General features: G+C 39.3%; 2 protein-coding genes and 1 pseudogene across 3 annotated transcripts; 2 read left to right on the top strand and 1 right to left on the bottom strand.

The window, feature by feature from the left end:
* The first annotated feature begins 2,667 nt into the window (after nt 1-2,667).
* On the top strand, nt 2,668-6,071 carry LOC122094302. Of its 2 annotated transcripts, none has more exons than XM_042665074.1 (3): nt 2,668-3,123; nt 3,976-4,727; nt 5,243-5,401. In XM_042665074.1, the coding sequence occupies exons 1-3, from the start codon at nt 2,821-2,823 to the stop codon at nt 5,253-5,255; spliced, it is 1,068 nt and encodes a 355-aa protein (XP_042521008.1). In that variant the 5' UTR covers nt 2,668-2,820; the 3' UTR covers nt 5,256-5,401. The 2 variants fall into 2 exon arrangements, with proteins under 2 accessions (XP_042521008.1, XP_042521001.1); XM_042665067.1 differs by having other exon boundaries at nt 2,673-3,123; nt 5,229-6,071.
* A 1,122-nt stretch (nt 6,072-7,193) lies between these two features.
* LOC122057161 lies at nt 7,194-9,538 on the top strand (annotated as a pseudogene).
* A 1,311-nt stretch (nt 9,539-10,849) lies between these two features.
* On the bottom strand, nt 10,850-21,482 carry LOC122092668 (uncharacterized methyltransferase At1g78140, chloroplastic). Its single transcript, XM_042662902.1, has 8 exons — nt 21,272-21,482; nt 20,063-20,166; nt 19,578-19,718; nt 18,731-18,812; nt 13,204-13,397; nt 12,900-13,011; nt 12,390-12,497; nt 10,850-11,155 (listed from the first exon to the last, which is right to left on the bottom strand). The coding sequence occupies exons 1-8, from the start codon at nt 21,431-21,433 to the stop codon at nt 11,015-11,017; spliced, it is 1,044 nt and encodes a 347-aa protein (XP_042518836.1). The 5' UTR covers nt 21,434-21,482; the 3' UTR covers nt 10,850-11,014.
* Nucleotides 21,483-22,837: the final 1,355 nt, after the last annotated feature.

Raw genomic sequence — 22,837 nt, 5'->3', positions numbered from 1 at the left:
GGGTTGAGAATTTTAGGCCCGAGGCCAGGTTGGGTTGGGTCTGGGTTGAGGTCTCAACCCAACCCAACCCAGCCCAACCTTGTATATTAAGTACATAATAATATAAATATGTTAATAATTATAAATGAGTACTTATAAAAAGGTCTGCAAAAAATCTTTCGTTTTCTACAATCTACATATATACAAACATTGGTCTTTGACCTCTACAATATATCAAGATCAAGCAACCAAGTATAACCAATAGTACTTGCACCCAAAATAAATAAATAACCAATATTACTAGGTTGGTCTAGTTACTTTAAGCCCGGCCCAATCAAGATCTATTAGGGGTCGCTTGGGCTGAGATAACTCAGCCCGACCTAAGGATGGATTGGGTTAGGGTTGAGTTAAGAGACCTTAGGGTTGGATTAAGGTTTTAAAAAACCCAACACAACCCAACCCAACTCAACCCGGCCCATTGGCACCCCTAGCTCTAATACTTTTTTTTTTTTTTGCAAAGAGTTGATACAAGATAAGCTAGGGAGTAGATGTTTGATGTGACATGACCATGTTCAATGAAAGCTTTGATGCTTGAATACAAAGAAGTGAATTGATTCAAATAGAAAGAACTAAAATAGCTAAAGGATAGACTTAAATGGCCCTAAGAGTAGTGGTCAGGAAAGACATATTGGTCAGGAAAGACATATAACTTTAATCTTATATCAAATATGATGTTGAAAAGAATTGATTGGACAGAAAGAGTCCATGCAATTGATCCCATTTAATTAGGGTAAAACTGAATTCTATAACAAAATCCTTGTGTTTATTGAATTAAAATGTCAAAAAAAAAAAATATCCATCCCAATATCTTGGGGTGAAGTCTGACTCTGACTGTCCGTGCATATCGATTCCATGTCCAATTCTGTGTACTTGGACCACTATCTCCCACTAAAAATGAATAGAAAGGAATATAAACACATGCAGCACGTTGGCAGACGCAGAGCAGAAATATTGGAATTCATTGGCAAGGAGATGCCATCACCTGTACCATGAGTATCTCTCATACCTACACGTGTTAACGTTCACAATCAAAAGGTCTACAATAGCCCAAGCCATGAGAACTCAGACGGCCCCACATCGTCATCTCTCAGTATCCGAGGACAGAGACCGTACATCAAGCACATTGGCCATTCATTCTTGGGAAAATTACATGATTATTCATCTTTGAGTTTCTCTTTACAAAATTAATCAACTTAAGTTTCAATTAATAAAAATACACAGAATCAGGTTTAAGTTTACAAAAGTACCCAAAACAGTACTCCTCTTTCAATAATACATTTTTTTGACCGTTTTACCCCTCCACCTCCCCTTCCCCGATCATCTCCACCCTTGCAATCCTCTCGCCCCATAGCACCCATATCTGCAAATCGTCTTTGTCATCTACTGTTGACTTGAACCTACAAATCTCGCTACCTGAACCCCTACAAAAACCTCCAACCGCAACCTCTCCACTTCACGGTTCCTCCAAACCTTAACCCCACAAAAATGTCTCCTTTTTCTAATTTCCCTAACTAGGTCAACATTTAGATGCAAGAAACAAAAACCCTCGCGAGTCGAGAGTAAGAAAGGGCAGTCGACAGTCATCCTCACCTCAGCCCTCAATTCCTCATAATCATTAATTGTCTAAATCGTGTCTGCTAATTGATATAGAAATGTTGTTGATTGATTCCTTGAACCAGGGGATTTCTTTATTTCATATTCTAGAAGGACAAACAATAAGTGGATCAAGCCAACCTCATCCATGGAATCGAGCTCCGTCAACTCCACAAAACTCAAGTGATGTCATGCAACAATCTAAAATCCTTCCAAAAACTATATTTCTACATCATCGTCTCCATTGTGAAGGATGGAAAAATCAAAAAAGAGAAAAAGAAGGAGCAGCAACAGAGGACAATGATCGACAGAGAAAGAGACAAAAACCCTCAATAGAAACCCACGATGCAGTTGATCTTTAAGGTGGATGAGCTTCTTCTGGATTGCTACGATTACTTCTTTATTGAATTTGATCTGTGTTGCAAGATCAAGGATTCCTGTAACACTTTGTGCATGGATTGGCAAAAAAGACAAGGAGGACATCCAGGTTGATGTCAAGAAGCTTGACCCCATTGATGACGGTGCTCTATTTGAGGAAAGCCAACCATCGGCCTTCCCTAGATGAGGATCTGGCCATTGTATTTGGTTCTTAGGCATTAGTCAAATTAGTCTTATAAGGTTATGTTGGTTCTGTGATTTCCGATGGAAGTCCCGCTCAGAGGTTGCAAAAGAGTGAGAGAATAAAAGGGAAAATTAGAGAAAGAATGCAAGCAGAAGGGAAGAGGAGGGGAAGTCTCACCAGGAGAACAAGTGTTCTGTGATACGGCTGATCCTTATGCTTTATCGCCGACGGTGGCCAATTGAAGATGGTGTTTGGATGAGAGATGGAAGGAATTAGAGGCAAAAATATCAAATAATTAAGGAGAGTCACTGTTTTGGATAGTTATGTAAACTCAAATCTGATTTTGTGTATTTTTATTTATTGAAACTTAAGTTGATTAATTTTGCAAAATAAAACCTAAAATGGATAATCATGTAATTTTTCTATCTTTCTTCTTTAGCCGCATTTCATCTCTGATTCGCCATCTTCTCTCTGGTCAACGCCACCCCTCTCTAAAGGATCCTTCTGATCCTCAGTTCTCTTTTGCTCTAGAGTGAGGGGGAGAGTAAAGGCTTAGATTACGAGAGAGGAATACTCTCTAGATCTCTCTCTCTCTCTCTCTCTCTCTCTCACAGACACGCATAGAGATGAAGAAGATGAAGTTGAAATCAGAGACAGTAACATTGATGCTGGTGAACCTGGCAGGGATCATGGAGAGAGCAGACGAGTCACTGCTCCCTGGTGTGTACAGGGAAGTTGGGGTCGCCCTCCACACTGACCCAACTGGCCTTGGCTCCCTTACCCTCTTCCGATCTATTGTGCAGTCCTCCTGCTACCCACTCGCAGCCTACCTCTCCATCCACCACAACAGAGCCCACGTTATCGCCCTCGGCGCCTTCCTCTGGGCTGCCGCCACGTTCCTTGTCGGCTTCTCCTCCACTTTCTTTCAGGTTCTCCTTCCCTAAACCAATCTTTCTTCCTTTCTCAAACCATTTGATCTGGACTCTGCTTCTTTATTAGTTGAACTTCTGAAGTAGACTGTTTCATAATCAACTACATAGAAAGACTAGGTCATAGGCAAGAACAGAGTAAGGCATTAGTAGATCCTAAAGCAATGAACTTGAAAGATCTAACCTTTTATGTCATTCCTTCTCCTTATTGCACATCTGGGTAGTCACACTGTGCTTTGCGAGCTGCAGAAGCAGAAGCCACTATTTCTATAGGGAGATCTATCTTAATTACAATATCAGAAATCTATAACGATGTCTAGGCCAAATCCTTGAACCCTTCTCTTGTAAGGATCAACCAAGAAATGCCGTGAACTTCAAAAAACAGGAGCAACAAGTTACAGATTCACCCGAAAAAAAAAAACAGAAATCAAGAACAGGAAGAACCATAATTATTTATTGTTTCAAAATTCAATTGTCAACAGTAGGATGGAAATTGGTGCATGAATAACACAGAACAGAGAGCACTATATGTGAAAAAAAATGAAAATCTAATTGGGTCCTGAAACAGAGCTAGTACTAGTTGAATCTAAAACAAAATCCAGGGAATCGTACTGCAAGTGAAAAACAACTTTCTCTTCCTTTTAGCTGAAGTGATGAGACATGGGGAGTCACAAAGCTATAGTGTGCCTTCATATGCTTGAGGATCTCTCCACTTAATGCCTTTAAGGTTTTGGGTGGGACCTTCCAACAGTTTTAGTTTGCCTATAACATCAAATTGCTCTTCCTTTCATATCACTAACTACCATGATTTTCCCTTTATGAGTATTAAGTTTGCTTCTGTTTCTTATTCAGGTGGCAGTCTCAAGAGCTTTGAATGGGATTGGACTGGCCATTGTTTCACCCGCCATTCAGTCCCTTGTTGCTGATTTGACCGATGATACCAACCGTGGTATAGCTTTTGGATGGCTACAGCTGACTGGCAACTTAGGTTCAATCATTGGAAACATATGCTCAGTTCTGATAGCTTCAACATCATTCATGGGGATCCCTGGTTGGAGAATCTCCTTCCACCTAGTTGGAATGGTGAGTGTTGTTGTAGGTATTTTGGTCCGAATATTTGCCAATGATCCACGATTTGAAGAGGGTGGTTCCAAAGCTAGAGATCCAGGTCCAAATAAACCCACAATGTTGGCAGCGAAGTTACTAATTCAGGAAGCAAGAACAGTGATAAAAATTCCTTCTTTCCAGATAATTGTAGCACAGGGTGTGACAGGATCATTCCCATGGTCAGCTTTGTCATTTGCACCTATGTGGTTGGAGCTCATTGGATTTTCCCACAAACAAACAGCTTTTCTTATGAGTATGTTTGTGGTTGCTTGTTCTCTTGGTGGGCTATTTGGAGGAAAGATGGGGGATATCCTTTCCAAGCGTTTCCCCAACTCTGGCAGGATAGTTCTATCGCAGATAAGCTCAGGAATGGCTATCCCACTGGCAGCAGTGCTGTTGTTGGCTCTACCTGATGACCCCTCCACTGCTTTCATGCATGGTTTCGTCTTGTTCATCATGGGGTTGTCCATATCATGGAATGCTCCAGCTACAAACAAGTAAGCCTCTCTTCTTCATTGACACATTTTTCCCATTTCTTTCTACAACTTCAAGAAATAAGGGAAGACAAAGAAGAAAGAAAATACTGAATTAGCAGAAACAGTGTTGTTAAAACGAAGTATCGAATTAGCACAGAACTTGTTGGACAGGTCCTGGAGCAATCAGTCAACGAGTCCCACCCTTGTTTTATATGATCTCATCTACCTAGCTTTAAAAATTTCAGGGAGAACTATATATGGAATGATCTGAACAAGTGCCTATTGATGATACCTAGGACTTCCAAACGAGTCTAAAACCAACTAGATGGAACAATTTATATTTTTACATGTTGGAGGGTCCAACCCAAAACCTTAAGCATTAGGTGGAGATAACTCCTCGAGTATATAAATGCACCAACGAGTTGAACAAACCGATGTGGGACATCGCAACATCACATGTTGATACAAAAATTGTTTTGTATTTGTACATTTTTTGGTTATTGATATTTACTTTTACTGTAGTCCAATATTTGCAGAGATCGTTCCTGAAAAGTCACGTACAAGTATCTATGCTCTCGATCGGTCTTTTGAGTCCATATTAGCATCATTTGCTCCCCCCGTAGTTGGGATTCTGGCTCAGCACCTCTATGGTTATAAACCAACTCCCAAGGGAGCCAGCAAGTCTATTGAAGTTGAAACAGACACAGAGAATGCTGCATCATTAGCCAAGGCACTTTATATGGCAATAGGAATTCCGATGACTCTGTGTTGCCTAATCTACTCCTTTCTCTATTGCACATACCCAAGAGACAGAGAGAGAGCATTGATGCATACATTAATAGAATCAGAGATGCAGCAGATGGAATCAGATAATCCTCCTGTTGGAGAAGAATATGCTGAAGTTTGCTTCTCGGAATCAGATGAGCTATATGGGAAGGAAAAAATTGTGATTGATATGATCCATGGTGTTGAGGATGTTGATCTTCATGATACTGATGATGAGAAGACCCTGCTTCCCACCAACTCAAATTTCTCAAATTCAGAGGAACAATAACCCCATACAAGCAGAAGCTGGTTGAATGGCCTTGTAGGTATCCATTTTTATAATTCAGTTATGAGAACTTCTTCCAACCAGTGGACCCAGTTTTCCTATCTTCAAGTGGGCTTTAGTAAGGCTTTGTGAAGCTGGTTGAATGGCCTTATAGGTATCCATCTTTATAATTCAAGTATGGCATCTTGCTTAATGTAAAATTTGAGCCAAACCACAGTGATGGGTTTCAAATTCTCAATCTACCAAGTCAACAGCTGTAACCATTGTTTGATTGATGGAGAAAACAAAATGTATTTCATCCACTTCCTTGTTCATGCTCTGGTTTTCAACTTATGAAATTAATGTAGGGGAAAAGGTTGGGTGTGTCGCCGATATCAAGTATGTTAGCACCCATTGTGTCTCTCTCTCTTCTCTTTTTCTGAAATGACCCTCATATCCTTCCTGAATGATACTCCATCATGTGTTCCTATTGGTGCTATCCACTAGCATACTTGAAATCGGCGACATACCTATCCCTCTCCCTTAATGTAGATAATGGAAAGAAAATCCAAGATCATGCAAACGAGAGACATTTCTGTTTGTACTCTCATCAGAAGGAGAGAGAGAATATTTTTCCTGACATCAATCCTTGTGCTTAAAAACATTGCACAGATTTCCTTCAAAATCAAATGGCTCTTAAGGGTTCTATACCGTCCTCAATTGTTCCAAAAAATTTTCCTGATCTGTTGATAGAGGGAGAGAACAAAATCTATTTCAGCCACTTCCTTGCTCATGCTCTGGTTTTTAACTTATGATCAGTTCAAGAGGTCAGATTTTATGAAAATGCAGAAAATTAAAGGAGAGAAAAACCCATGATCATGCCATATAGGAAAGACATTTCTGTGTATTTTATCATCAAAAGAAGGATACACGAGCACCTTTGTCTCTCTCTCCCCTCGCATCACAAAAAATTTGAACAGCAAAAAACTTTCCTAAAATAGAAATATGGGTGCCTAGAAATATTACCAAAAAAATCACAACCGACAAAGAGACAATTTCCCATAAAGGACAAAGGAATATAAAAAAACGTACAGCACGTTAGCATTTCTTTGAAAAAAAAAAGGCTCAGACAAAGACACGTGTTAACTCACACAAGCAAAAGGTCTACAATAGCCCAAGCCATGAGAGCTAGTACTAAGGGTCCCACTCCCACATCCTCATACTATCCGCATCAGCATGCTGTTTCCCATCTAGTTCTGAAACATTTCTCTCTAGTCAACACTTCTCAAGTTTACCCAATAAAACCTTCAACACTTCTTTTCCCCCAAACAGCCCAATGGGCAGAGTCGGTCCACAGTGAGGAGGGAGACCAAGACGGTAAACACACGCAGAGAGAGAGAGAGAGAGAGAGAGAGAGAGAGAGAGTGAGTGTGTATGTGATAGAAGAGATGAAGAAGATGACGAAGTTGAAACCAGAGACAATAACACTGATGCTGGTGAACTTAGCGGGGATCATGGAGAGAGCGGACGAATCACTGCTCCCTGGTGTGTACGAGGAGGTTGGGGCCGCCCTCCACGCTGACCCAACTGGCCTTGGCTCCCTCACCCTCTTCCGATCAATTGTGCAATCCTGCTGCTATCCACTTGCAGCCTACCTCGCTATCAACCATAACAGAGCCCACGTGATCGCCCTCGTTGCCTTCCTCTGGGCTGCTGCGAGCTTCCTCGTCACCTTCTCCTCCACTTCTCCACTTTCTTTCAGGCCCTCCTTCCCCAGATCTAATCTCTCTCTATTACGATCCCATATCAACTCATGGGGTTGATCCCACATCGGTTTTCCATGAGAATTGATGTGGGTTGATATGGTCTTGATCCCCTCACCTCGTAAGCTAATTTATGGAGTTGAATTTTTCCGAGACTGTGGTATCAGAGGCGGCAAGTAGCCCTTTCTGTAAATGGGAGATCTTACATTAATTCAGATTTTTTTTTTTTTTTTTTTCGAAATCTAAAAGAAAACCCAAGTTATCGTGCAGCATTAGAAAAACACCTCTTCCAAGTAGCTGAAGTTTTCCAATAACATTTGCCCATTCTGATTGTAACTTCTCTCTTGTTTCTTATTTAGGTAGCAGTCTCAAGAAAGTGCCATCCTTCCAGATAATTGTGGCACAGGGAGTGACAGGATCATTCGCAGGGTCTGCTTTATCATTTGCACCAATGTGGTTGGAGCTCATTGGATTTTCTCACAAACAAACAGCTTTTCTTATGACCATATTCGTGGTTGCTTTTTCTCATGGTGGGCTCTTTGGAGGAAAGATGGGAGATACCCTTTCCAATCGTTTCCCCAACTCTGGCCGGATAGTTCTATCACAGATAAGCGCAGGATCATTTATCCCACTGGCAGCAGTGCTGTTTTTGGTTCTACCTGATGATGACTCCACTGCTTTCATGCATGGTTTTGTCTTGTTCATCATGGGGTTGTCTACTTCTTGGAATGCTCCAGCCACAAACAAGTGAGCTCTCTTGTCTATTGACCCATCTTCTTCCTCCTCCCATTCCTTTCTACATCTTTAAAGAAATAAAAGGAAATAATTGGAAAAAATAGCAAAGAAGAAAACTTAATCCAATCATAGGAGGTGCGAGTAAATGATGACCTAAGAGTCTAATCAGAGCATCAAATCACCAATGGTGGAGAGATTCAGGTGAAAGAAAACTTAATCTAGGAAGAAAAGATCTTATTAGAGGATTGTTTTGTTAAGAAAAAAAACATAGATTTTTCTTTCTTTTCTTTTTTTTTGGGGGGGGGGGGGGGTGGGGTGTTGTGGGGTAGAAAAGCACAGAGCTTTGATTCACAGATCCTAGAGCTATTGGTCAATGAGTCTGGGACTCTGGAGAAGTGCTTATAGATGAAACATTTTTTTTTATATTTTTTACTTATTGATACAAGTGGTTTATTTTGTCAAATATGTGTACATTTTTTGTTTACTGATATGTATGTTTCCTATAGTCTAATATTTGCAGAGATAGTTCCTGAAAAGTCACGTGCAAGTATCTATGCTCTGGATCAATTTTGAGTCCATATTGGTATCATTTGCCCCTGCTGTAGTTGGGTTTCTGGCTCAGCATTTTTATGGCTATAAACCAGCTCCCATGGGAGCCAGCAAGTCCACTGATGTTGAAAGAGAGAGAGAATGCAGCATCATTAGCCAAGGCACTTTACATGGCAATAGGAATTCCGATGAGTCTGTGTTGCCTAATCTACTCCTTTCTCCATTGCACCTACCCAAGGGACAGAGAGCGAGTGTTGATGCATGCATTGATAGAATCAGAGATGCAGCAGATAGAATCAGACAATCCTCCTGCCACAGGGGAATATACTGATGAAGTTTGCTTCTCTGAATCAGATCAGCTATATGAGAAGGAAAAAACTGTGATTGATATGGTCTATTGTGTAGAGGATGTTGACCTTGACGACACTGATGAGAAGACCCTGCTTCCCACCAAGTCAAATTTCACAAATTTAGTGAAATAGTAACCCCATACAAGTAGAAGCTGGTTGGATGGCCTTATGGATGTCCATGTTTCTAAGTATGAGAACTTCCTCCAATCACTGGACCCAGTTTTCCTGTGTCTAGGTGAGCTTTAGAAGGCTGTAGAAAATTTGGGTGAGAGTACATGAGGACATTGATGGGTTTTGGCATCTTACTTTATGTAAGATTTGAGTCAAATTCAGTGTATCATGTCAAATGCTTTAGCTGTTATAGAGTTGCATAGGTGTTTCTGTATTGATGGAGACATCAGCCACTCCCCCCATTCAAGTTCTTGTATTCAATTTATGATCAATACAAGTCAGAATTCTTTAGCATTTTTTTCCAATTTCATAGAGAAAAGTACATAACCCTGCCCAACATCAAGCCTTATTTACACATTGCACAGATTTCTATCAAAACTAAACTGCCCATACAGTTGTTAAAACAACTCCTTGATTGAGCCATTGCTCCCTCTTATCAAATCTTGAGTTCGAAAGAGGATGCCAGAGAAGTAGTAAAAACAACTTGTGAGAAGTGTGTGTGTGTGTGTCAAAGGAAAGCAAGCTAGCTGGTTTGTTGATTAGTATTGTTGTTGATATCAAAAACTACTGTATTGACTCAAGCGTAAAGGAACTTCCAGAATTTTGGCCAAATTTGTTTTAATTGTTTTATTAAATGCAGAAAATGAAACTGAAAGCATACATCAAGAATTTGGTAATACAGCATATGCAAGTTGACAACTCTCAACACATCTATACAACCTATTAACACTTAGACTCAGGACTGGCCAGACTCAACAATGACTTGGTCCCAATCTACTGACATGTTTAAACTCCAGTTGGACAAAGAATGGGACCAAGTATTCATTCTCTAGGAACATAGATGATAGACACACACTCAAACTGACTCAAAACATGATGGTTTGATGATCAGGTTTAGTTTTTCTTTCTTCATCTTCGTTTTCAAAAGGAAGCACCAGATGAACCCTTTATGGCCCTGTTTTCTACGTTTTGACCACACAAGTCACACCCAGTCAATCTGTTATACTAACAGCAGATGACACATGAATGCTCATGGTTATCAACATGAATTAAAATAGAAGTAGCAGGTAAAAAACCGACAACATTGCAGCTATTAAAAATTATAAATATATCACATACACATTCTAATGCAATCCTAGGTTCTGCAACCCTTAAATTTGGATCGTTATGAACCAATAAGTGACAAATGTCTCAAATTGGACAAGTAGTGGTAGTTTTGTAAATATTCAGAGCAGTTTAGAACCCTTTCGGGCTTTCGGGGAGAAAACAGAACTTAGGACTGAATCATAGCTAAATTTAAAGAGGAACGACCAATCTGATATTTCAAATGGCTTTGGGATAAGTTAGAAACAAAATTTAGAACAAAAGGGCCTCAACAGAAATAACCAAGAATCTGTCCTTGGTGATAATTAAGAAGAGAGTTCACCTTCTTCATAATGAAATTTTGTGATGTAGAGAAAGTTTCTGAAGAATTTCTGCATTGCTTGGACTGGCAAGAGCCATTTGAAGCAACAATATTGGAAAAACATCTATTGCTATTAAAAATAAAAATAAAATATTTATTTATCATTGATGAGGAACCCTTACATGTATAGGTGCTTAATAATATGACCAGTATCTGTACATTTCAAATAAAAGCCTTATGAATCATTATAATGCCCCATTACCAAAGCAGATATTGATGCAAGGAGCAAGAGGATGAGAGCATGATTATCTGGGTTTGGTTGCAGAGAACATGATAAAAGGGCCATTCCTCACGCATTTAAAGCCCACCAGTCCACACATTCTGCAGAGATCTTCCAATTCACCTTCAGATAAAAAGAAGTGGCTGCTAGAGAATTGCCCAATGTACTGCAAACAGAAAGAAAACTATCCACCATCAGACAAAGATAAAATGAAAAATGGTAGAGATCTGGAGCAAAAGGGTATGGTTCGATTGATATGCATATGGTTTAACTAGACAAACTTGACAAATCCTCCCCTCCCCCAAAGATAAGAAGCCATCTTTAGAATAGTATAGTGCACCAAGAGAACATACAAGTAGATGAGCCCCACCTTCAAGATCTCAGACTCTCTCCGGTTACCAAAAAAAACCACTAACTGTTAAATAATTAGTGAATGTCTAGGAGATACTTATAGCTAGTATCTTTCTTTCCTGTCTCCCCACATCTATTTTCTTTAGTTATTCACAAGAGCAATTATGATCTGGCCACCAATCAGGGGCAAGTGTTTGGATCTATTCAAAAGTTTGGATCTATTATGAACACCAATGGAAAAATCACTCTGCTGGGCCGAAACCGACTTTGAGAGAGGAAAGCTAGGGAAGCGAATGGGATTAGATAACCCAGGAGTCCTAGCAGTACATAAAAGGAATCGACAGGGTCCTGCACAAGTGGTGGAGCTTCTCCAATCAAGATTAAGTCACCCCAGTAATTAAAATTTTCAAGACTTTTCAAACAGATAATCTTTATAAATATTACAAATTTTTATTAGGCTGAAGGCCACAAAAGCAAGGGTACATATGTTTACAAGTGTACATGTATCTCCTTCAAGATGCCACAAGTAGCAGGGTCCTAAACAAGGATAAACAAAAGCAGTACTGAGCTCAAAACATACAATTGGATGCGGCCTATACATATCCAGGCTATCCAACCCCCATGCTAGTGAATCTGCTAAAAAATTGGACAATCTTGGTTTCCACTTTTTGAATAATTCCTTAGCCTTTTGTCATACTTTTCTATTTGAAATCCAAGTAATTTGGTTGAAAAAATGAAGTAAAACTCAGTTACTATATTAGTAATGTTTTTATTTATGCAATTATTGTTGGTATATGAAAATGATTGGAAACAATTCCATTTTATTTGTTTTAATTTCACTTCCCACCATTTCACTTTACTTTCAAGTTGCAACCAGATAGAGCCTTAGAAAGATGACTGCTTAGTTGATCCTAACAAGCCAAGACCTCTTCCTTTATATCCACTTACATATTCTCTGAATCTTGAAGAGCCAATGTGCATGGCATGTTGCTAAACTGCCAGTTATGTCAAGCCAAGTGACGCTATAACTTAAAGGTGAATCAATATACCTGACGCACTATCCTCGTAATTGGTATAGGTATAGAAATAGTATCCGAAATATGGGTTGTACCAACAAAAACCCCTCCTGGACGCAGCACTCGACTTATTTCTGCCACCTACGAAGCAAAAATTGAAAGAGTCATGGAGAGCACATGCTGGAAGCAAGTCTTCCTTCTAGGCATTATTCAAATGCAGCAATGATACTAGAAAATGGAAAAGTGAATACAAGCTTGGCCCAACAGAGACAAACAGGTTCTTGTATATTATATTCTGAGATTAAGCACAACAATTATCATGAAAATAAAGCAGAAGCCGGATCAGTATATCCTTTATTACTCTTTAGATAAAAGATGCAGATGGGGGTTGTGCCAGGATGCCTGGGCATGCAAAGATCCCTCTGGTTTCAGACAGTGGAGCAGGACATCATGGAACATGGGACACTTCAACCCACCCAGTATTGGAATGGTGTTGATATAGCCCCAGAGAGGATTATATTAAAAGAGAATAGAAATCCTTACAGCAGCGGATGGTGACGGCCAACAGTGCACCGCAGCACCGGCATGCACAGCATCAACAGAACTTGAGACAAAAGGAAGTCTAGCAATATCAGCTCTGACCAAGATTAAGTTCCTGGAACCAAACAAGTTCTGTGACGTCAAGCAGGGTCTCATAAATTAATTGGAGGCAGAAAGAAGATCAAGTAAAAGTATTCCAATATAAGATTGGATTGAAAAGTTCTTCCTTAGAAATGCAACCTAGAAATCAAAAGACTTCTGCCAATAGTTTCCTAAACAAGCACAGATTAGAAGGTCAATACATTACTCTTTGGGGAAGCCTTCCTCCTGATTAATGAATTCATAGCATTGCCTAAGCATGTTCTCTGAAAAGTCCAATGCAACAACAAGAGAAAATAATCCACTCTTAGCAAAAAGTCTTGAGAACAAACCGCTTCCGCAACTGGCATCAACAATATTTCCACCAAAAACAGGCTTCAGGTAATCTTTAGCCATTTCAAACTGCAGACAAAATTCAGATAATCAATGCATTGGCCATAAGGTGAAACTGATTGATTCCCTTTCATATTATAAACTAGAAGACAATGTCACAATGTCATATAAAAGTAGAGGGAGTTCCAAAGAATTCTCTTAAGTGCTTCAGATGATGAAAAGTTTGGGGGGAAAAAATAAAGGAAGAACCAAACAGGGACGGAACATTGTGACATTTAACTTTCCACAATTGAAATAATAAAATTTAACATAATGCTAAATGTTAAAATAATAGACACAGGAACTCACTTTTTTTTCCCCTTCGGGGAAAGCAGGAACTTTTAAACAGTTAAAAGAAAGAAAGTACCTAAAAGATTATGGGGGATAGAAAAGTAACATGGAAATTTAATGTAGGAGTAGATTACAAGAAATAAACTACCTTGCTGAACTTATGACCCACAAAACTTAATAACCCACACAAGACCCAACAAAACAGATCCCAAAAATTAACAACCTCAATGGGTGGAATTACAATCAAAGATACTTAAGAAACAAAACCATAAATAAGACCAGGAAACAAGGAAACAAGGTCATCAAATAAACCCCCAAGGATATAATACCCATACAGGAGCAAAACCAGCCAAAAACCCAACCCGATAGGAGAGAGAAAGACCTGCTATAGAGCTGAAGAGAGAAAGGTGCGGCCAAGTCTGTAGGGCTCCCATTGAGCTACAAATTTGGTCAATTGTAGGGCCCACCAAGGATAAAAAAACTCCCAAATATGAAGAGCTTCTGACGGCTGCTTATGGAGTTATGCGCTTTCTTGATTTTCAAACCTAAGTGAGAGAATGTGAAGAATTCTGCAGGAACAACAACTTGTCTGCTTCAGATAACCTTCAAGAGGGGATCGATTGATCTTTTTAGAGTATAAAACCAATTCTCCAAAGGATCTATAGATCTGATCTCAGATTTGGGCAGCAATGAGGGTCGATTGGCTTCAAGAACAAGAACTCTTTGGCTGGCCGATTCTGGTTTTGAATGCTTTAACAGGTCTGAACTTCTAATAACAGTAAACGGAAAATAAAAAAGAAATAAAATGATTAAAGTAAAGAAGAAACAAGGCAAGTGGGAGAGGAGGTGGCTAACTCGGCCGGGGCTTCTCACCCACAGCGATCCCGACTGCTCTAAGCAATTGATTGCAAATCTTCTTTATTCAAATCTGTGAAAAAATGGTACATATGCCTCTCTATTTATAGAGGGGAAGTTTACAATCATACTAAGACTAGGAGCTAGTTTTCAAAGAGGACTAGACACTCCTACTACATTAGGAATTCAAAACAGGACTAGGATTTGACTTTATGACTCCAACATGGAGTAGGACTAACTAACTAATAGTCCCTAGAGGACTTTACAACCTACCAATGGCTTAATGGGCCTTTATTGAATTAAATAGCAACTAATTAAACTAATGAATTAAATCATATTTTTTCACCTTCTACCCATATTTTAGGCCCATTAAAGTGGCCCATTTCAAAGAAAACTCATGGGATCAAAGGCTTAACACATACATAACACAACCCAAGGTTTATTTGCAATAAAATAAGCCCAAGTAACTTATCTACATCAACTCGCCCCTCTTTTAGAAAAAATTCGTCCTCGAATTTTATAAAATGTGAGGGTGATTATATCATGATGCGCGTCCCTCTTCAAGCCATAGAAAAATTCAGGTAACTCTTTGATAATAAAGATGTAGTCTAGAATGTGAAGAGCTCGATCTTCAAGATATTTTAATGGGATGAAAAACTCTACATGCTCAACTTCAACATCTTCGAATGTATCCATAGGGTCATCTACATATGCACCTTTGATCTCTTCTAACTTCAATGCAACATAAAGCTCTTTTGGTTCATCTACCTGGTGATTCTCAACCGGTTCCATTGATGGTTCAAACACAACTTCATTCTTGAACTCCTTAGGATCTTCCTCTTGGCTGTTCACAATCATCACAGTTGTTGTAGTGTCAAGTTCCTCAGTCTCAACCTCATTGTCCATTGTGGTAACCTTGTTGCTTTCGAATTCTTCCACATGAGTCTCGTTGATGGGAACATCAATGACTAGTTCTTCCTTGACAATAGGAATGACTGGAAAATTTTCAGCACTAACTCAATTTTTGACTCTGGTTCATTAGTCAGAGGTGTCTTCTCTTGTTGCTCCTTTGCAATAGACGCTGATGATTCCTTCATGCTCTTGCCAATTGTGCGTGGATTTTGGACATCTGGTGGAAGGAAATACCTGCTTCGTTCATGCTCAGATAGGTACATGTCTGCCAACTCATACTGCATATCGTCCCACGTTCTAGGTTTACATCCTTGAGTTTGAGTTGCCTTTCACAGACTCTCCATTGCATTCGAACACAATCACTCATCTGGGAACATGCATATTGGCATTTTTTGTGTCTCTGTTAAGTTATAGTTGTCAAGGTACATGTCTAATTCACGTATCCATTTAAGGAATTCCCCATGAAAATACTGTGACTGATCATTATATTGGGCAACAGTAGATGTATTCTGATGGGAATCTTCTAGAGGGAAGAGACTTCTTTGGATAAATGCAGGGAGATATTGAGTCGCTAACTCGTACTTCATCTCTTCCCAAGTCCTAGGCTCATGTCCTTGAACTTGGAGTCGCTTTTCATGGACTCTCCACCATTCTCGAGCACAACTAACCAATCGGAAGCAAGCATATCGAAGCTTTTGTGTCTCTGTCAAGTTATAGTAATCAAAGTATTCTTCCAGAGAGTCTAGCCAATTAAGGGTGTCAAATATATCCCTTTTTCGAGCAAAGTAAGAACTTCTGCAACCATCTTCGGTTAGGGATGGGATTGCGGTTTCGGTTGGGATGATGGGTAAGAGGGATTTTCTTTTTTTTTTTTTTTTTGAAGAGAAAGGGAGTCACAGGGAGTTATGTTTCAATAGAGTAAGGGATCCTTCGGCTCTAATACCACTTAATACAGGAGTAGATTACAAGAAATAAACTATCCCAGCAAGTTAAAACCCCAAGAACTTATGACCCACAGAACTTAATAACCCACACAAAACCTAACAAAATAGATCCCAAAAATTAACAACCTCCATGGGTGGAATTACAATCAAAGATACTTAAGAAACAAAACCATAAATAAGCCCAAGTAACTTATCTACATCAAAATTGCTCAAAAAACCGGTTAGACCAAAATGTATGGTTCAAAAACCCCAAAAATTTTGGTGATTTTGAAGGGCCCGAGATGAAATGCCACACGAATTGAAGGATCGACCATATTTCGGTTGAACTTTCAGTCATTTAGGTCATTTCAGTCAAAATTTCAGTCATTTCAACAATTTACAGGGCAGTTGTGAAGGACATCGAGTGTTTCTTCCGGCACACTATGAAGTAGCCTGCATTTGTCATACAGTTGGAGGAAAAATGGCATTAATACCATTGTCTTATGACACCCAAGAATACAGTAAGTACCAGACCCCCCTGGAAGATCGGTGAGGTGTCCCTACCAAGAATACTGCAAGTACCAAACCCGCCTAGGAGATCTGTGAGGTGTCCCCACTAAGAATACGACAAGTACCAGGGGGTTTAGGAGATTGGTGAGTTATGCAAACTTTAGTCCCACATCGCCTAGGGAGAGATTTCTGGGCTAGTTAATAACCTCTAGCCTCCTTAACATGGCACAACGCGTTTTAAAACCTTGAGGCCCATGGGCCAAAGAGGATAATATTGTGTCAGGTTAATGGGGCTGGGGCGTTACAAATGTTATCAGAGCAGACCCCGACAGCGTGTGGGGCCACAGCGGGGATGCTGTGCCGAAAGGAAAAAATGGTGACACCCAATAATAAGGCACAACGCATTTTAAAGCCTTGAGGCCCATGGGCCAAACAGGACAATATTGTGCTAGGTTAATGGGACCGGGGCGTTACAGTCGGTCCATGTGTGGCTCAAACATCCACATCATAGTTTGTGGTATTAGCCATTAGGATGGCCTGAGCAGGTCCACTTTGTACTCATGTATCACCACAAAGTATTTTATTGTAGGGACTTGGGTATTAGGACTTCGGTGTCTATAAGTCTATGCTACATGTACCTTGTACTATTTCATAATTAATTAATATTATGTTTCTTTATTCATGGTGCATAATTTACTTAATGCACTTTCCGTTTTGGTCTTCTAGTGCTAAAACAATGTGTCGAATAGGCAATATTATACAAGGTACACAATAGGGTTAGGCGTATACTGCCAACCAAGGATGCAAATTCAAACCACCACGTTGTGTCATTTTTCTTGCAATATAAATGTTTACAAATGTTTATATAGGCTAAATAAAGTTTTCCTAAAGTATCGGAGCTTAATATGGCCGTTTGCCACTTTGCCCCCGAAGTGGCCAATCGAAACTCAGCGGCAAAAAATGCACTGTTGCAAAGAATTTGTAAATTTCGGTCAGGCCGAAACAAGACCAAAACCTGAGTTTTTGAACCTTGAAAAAAGGGAATGCTAGGAATATGACCAAGTAGAGTTAAGAGATTACAAATCTTCCCTCCCCCTTATATATGGGGAAAAATGTTGTGAAATATGGATAGTAATTTTTTGGGCTCAAGTAGAGGACGAAGTGCAGGTTCGTTCCCCCACCTTTCATAGTGCCGGAAACATAAGAAGAGATCAATATTGGGAATCTTGTTTCAGGGTCTTAGGGTCTCCATCAAGAAAAACTTCAGAAAATTTTCATGAAAATTTGGGTTTCTATGAACAGTTGCAGCAATATATCACCAAGATGCTGATATTTTTAAAGTTGCAAAGACACAATACATTATATGTTTCTTTTACCAAAATTGTATCTGGCTTGACTTTTATCCCAACTCCCCTCCCCCCCGGCAGCGGCAAACAAAATAAAAAAGGAAGAAGGAAATCTGCAATGAATGCCAAAATCCTTCTAAACACAAGCTGCAAATATCTCTCTCACAATGATATAAGCTCATGCTATAGGCAAGCAAGTACTGAAACTAAAACCAACTATATATACAAGGGAACCAAGGTTTCTAATACAGGACAGCCGAGCTTCTTCAATTTAGTCACAGACACAGAAAGAGAAAGGCTTCTCTTTTATCATTAGGAATGAGAGCTATTGAACGGGAATTGGCAGATGGTTGGAGAGTAAGTAGCAAACATGTGGAAGTCTACTAGAAAGTGACCAAAGCTGTGCAATATATAAGAAACCAGCCAGTAAAAACATGCAGTAAATAAAGTATACCCAGAGATGTTTCTCAAAAGTTTCCCTAGTTGAGCAATATTTTATGAAAAAAGGAAAGAGTCATGAGATTACCTCTTTCTCTGGACCTGGAAAACCACCCCATAAAAAACTCTGACGCCAACCCCTTTCATAAAGGAAGGATACCAGAGGAGTCCTGTTGGAACAAATAATCCATATGCATCACCACAGAAGATGAAAGCAAGAAGAAAATTATATTCCTTCTCTCTCTGATGAACAAAGTTATAGCCAAGGGGTTAAATGGTTCAAAACAAGAAAAGCATAAAAATGGGTGTACATATATCTAAGGCAATGTAGGCAGGCACTTTAAATTTACTATGTGATGCCTAAGCAATAATGCAATAAAAAATAAGTCTTGAACAGGTGATGCCTGATAAATTGATGAACAGGGTATAGGCAGAACTTGGTGGAGCCTTCGGAACTCATATCCATAACTGTGAATTTCAGTCTACAAAACGTAAACTTCATCCAAAGCCTTTTGAATGGAATCTGTAGTAGTCTATCAGAAGTGCAAAGCGGCTTCGCCCCTTTTCAGTAGGGGAGCTCCGAGGCAATTGAGAAAAAAAAAGTCATAGACACTCAAATAAGCTAGAAAGTAAATGTTTGTAGTATCACAGATAAAATTTTAATTTATTTGAGTAAAAAAATAAAAACATTCCCAACCTCATCTGCAGTAACAGTATGGATATTTTGATAGGGGATTTGGAGGATAGCATCTACTTATTATAATTCATGAAAAAGCAAGCCCAACCTCTTCGATTTCCTCCTCAGCCTGACCCCCTACTTCAGTAACCCAACACAACTCCCATGCAGATTTTACATGAAGAGGAATATAGCATAAAGACATCAGCATAACATTGTTGTTTGACTCCTGAGATAAAACTATGAGGCGATTGTGGACCTGAAAATTTCTGATGATAACGGTACAGATTCACCATACTCCTTGGCACCACTAGCTGCTGTCAGGTCAATAAATGTTTCATTGGCAAAAAAAGATTTCTTGCAAGTGCCGCATTGGAATGTAGAGCCAGGGGTGGACATCCTGTAGAAGATTCATCCAACACCAGAAAAACAATAACAAAAGAAAAAAGATAAGCATGCAACTCCATAAAATAAGAAGGAAAAAGCGTCGCCAAAATCACCAGACTCTGATGAAGAAAACTGGGAAAGGGGTGATTGAGGAGGAAACAGTATTTCAACCAAGAGTTTTAAGAAACTAGATCAGACAGAAAACCCAAATAGGGTCTAGTCTGTTTCCATTCTTGGTTTAACTATATGGTTTCCAAAAAAAAAAAAAAAATTTAACTCCACATTCAAGAGGCATAAGAATATGGGCAAAAAAACTTACATTGTTTTCATCAAAAAGAAAAGAAAGAAAAAACTTACATTGTCAACCCTGATTCGCTGTTCCACATCAATGGGTCATAACAAATGGAACAAGCTAAAATGCTCTTGCTGGTTCTGGCATCCTCTACATTTATAATAGGATCCTAAACATCATGTGAAGAAAGAAAAGAAGCACGGTGAGACCAAATTACAAAGCAGAAGGATAGATTACAAGAGGAAAAACCATTATAACATCAAGAAAAGTTGAGAAATCTTGCTAATCTGCAAGAACTTTCATCAATAGGCAAGATATATATGAACAAATAAACTGTCCCCATTCAGGATCTTTCAAGGAAAAAAAAAAAACCAAGAAGACATCATAGTTGTCAACTTGAAAAGGTCTAGCTCAAAGAGTCATCATACTATTCTGTTAAAACTGTTCCATTTTTGTTAAATAAGCTGGGCTTATAGGAGACCTAATTGAACATACCAAGAAAGGAGGATTTATAACGTGTAATATATGCCTCCAGTCCAGTGGTACCATCATCAGTGATTCTAGTTAAGTTTAACAGAAAAAACATCAATTTTCTAAAATATAACAGATTATGATTAACAAGAATTTAAAAGAGCAAGGTCATTAACAGCTCCAGTGGTCTAAGCTCAACAAAGCAAATATGCTGACCTTCAGTATCACAAAATAGTGACAGCACACCTCTATTGGAACAGGTTTGGCTTTTGTAAGCCCTGACCCAACAATTTGTCATACCATGATGTCCATAGTTTCTTTAAGACTATCAGTTCCCAACCCTGATTTCAGTTTTGAAGCATGAGGCACGCCTTGCCCCTGAACACCCTGCAACAGGACCAGGTGGAGCAGGGATGGACTTTGTGTTTCTTTACTTGAATGACGATGATTTTCATTCTTCAAACACTTCATCCGTTGGGGCGGGATTGGATTTACAGGTACTGGAATAGAGGAATCGTTTGATCACACAAAACCCATTCGAGAACCTATTCCGTAATCAAAATAAAGATCCGTGACCGGGTATCTGTTAATTGGGGCTTCCTTTCAAATCACAATCACATCTGAGACAACTCAAATTCAGAAGCAGCAAATTCAAGCGATGTCTATGAGAATTTTGGTGTGTTCAGCTATCGATTAGCAATCCGTCTGATACGTTCCTTTGTTAGGTCTTAATTCTTAAATATCATTACCATCATAACAAGTATAGGAAAAAAAAAAGGGTAAAGGTAAAGGAGTAGAATTACAGTCTGGACAGTGGCGGTTGAAGTAGCTCGTATTATTGCCGGGAAAGAATGTCTGACGGTTGGCCTTGACGATTTCAGAAAACGTCGTCTCGTGTAATCACCCATCTTCCTCCCATGGAAAACGGTTGCGCCAACTCTGCCAATAACTAATGCCATGTCCATCTCTCTCTCTCTCCCTGCTTCTACCAACTGTGCAATTGTGTGAGGTAGCACCGTAGCAGTAATAGCCGTCGAGCCTTTGTATACTCGACAGGTGGCGAGATATGCGCCCAAGACTGTACCTGCGGACCTGTTGTCCTAATTCGAACACGTGTCCTACATGAGTGAAGGTCGGAGGGATAATTACGTAATCTAGTTTTAACCATTTCCACCGGAACAGGCACCCTTCGAACTGCCAGAGACTTGAGAGCATAGTTTTTAAGGCCCTGGTAAGGCGACCATGGTTATTAAGATAGTGGACTGCCTTATGGGAAGTGAATATGACGACCTCCTTATACTCTAAGGCGCTATAATGCGTGAAAGGCAATGCCTTATGACACCTTATGACTGAGGCGGTCGCTTTATGTGTTTGCTTATTTTAAAACTGCTTTGATAAAGACTTCAAATTACATTTTCTCATTGGCAGGTATATAAGTTTTGATGTACATGTGATGTATTTGATCAAAAAAAAAAATTTTTAAACATATTTTTAAATTGCTTTATGAAGATTCTAAATTACATCATCTCATTGGCAGGTGTTTAAGTTTTGATGCACATGTGATGCATTAGATCAATTTTTTTTTTTAAAACACATTATAAAATTACTTGATGAATATTCCAAATTACATTTTCTCATTGGGAGGTGTATAAGGTCTAATGCACATGTGATGCATTGAATCAAATTTAAAAATTGCTTGATGAAAATTCCAAATTATATTTTTTCATTGGCAAGTGTATAAGTTTTGATGCACATGTGATGCATTGGATCAAAAACCATATAACTTAGAAAATAAAAACCCTTACCAAATAAATAAATAAATAAAACCCAAATCGCTAAATCGCGCATCTCTCATTCACTCTCAGTCTTTGCTCCAAATAACAAAACCCCAAACTGACCGACGGTGAGCCTCCTCCTTCGATTTTCCTCCTGCGACTTCTCCTTCTCCTCCGACAGCCTTCGGCAACATCCGGCGACCTCCAGCGAAGTCCTCTCATTCTCTCTCAATCTCCGCTCCAAATCATAAAACCCCAAATTGACCAACGGTGAACCTCCTCCTTCGATTCTTCTCCAACAACTTCTCCTTCTCCTCTAACAGCCTTCAGCGACCTCCGACGAAGTGTCCTTCCACATCTCCAGGTATGTTTTAATTTATATTTCTAATTTCTGATTTGTGCGCTTTTTTTTTCTCTCTTTTCTTCTTTCTTCTCCCTTGTTCTTTCATCTTCATCATACACCATACAGTTTTTGTTTCTCTCTTCTTCTTTCTTCTCCCTTCTTCTTTCATCTTCATCAGACACCATACGGTGTGTCAGTGACTCGATCAGTGAGATTTGAGAATTCATATGATAAGTTTTTTTTTTTTTTTT

This window comes from Macadamia integrifolia, chromosome 2 (assembly GCF_013358625.1).
Source record: "Macadamia integrifolia cultivar HAES 741 chromosome 2, SCU_Mint_v3, whole genome shotgun sequence".
NCBI lineage: Eukaryota > Viridiplantae > Streptophyta > Magnoliopsida > Proteales > Proteaceae > Macadamia > Macadamia integrifolia.
Note: the sequence above shows the minus strand (reverse complement) of the source record. Positions and strands in the feature narration are given on the sequence as shown.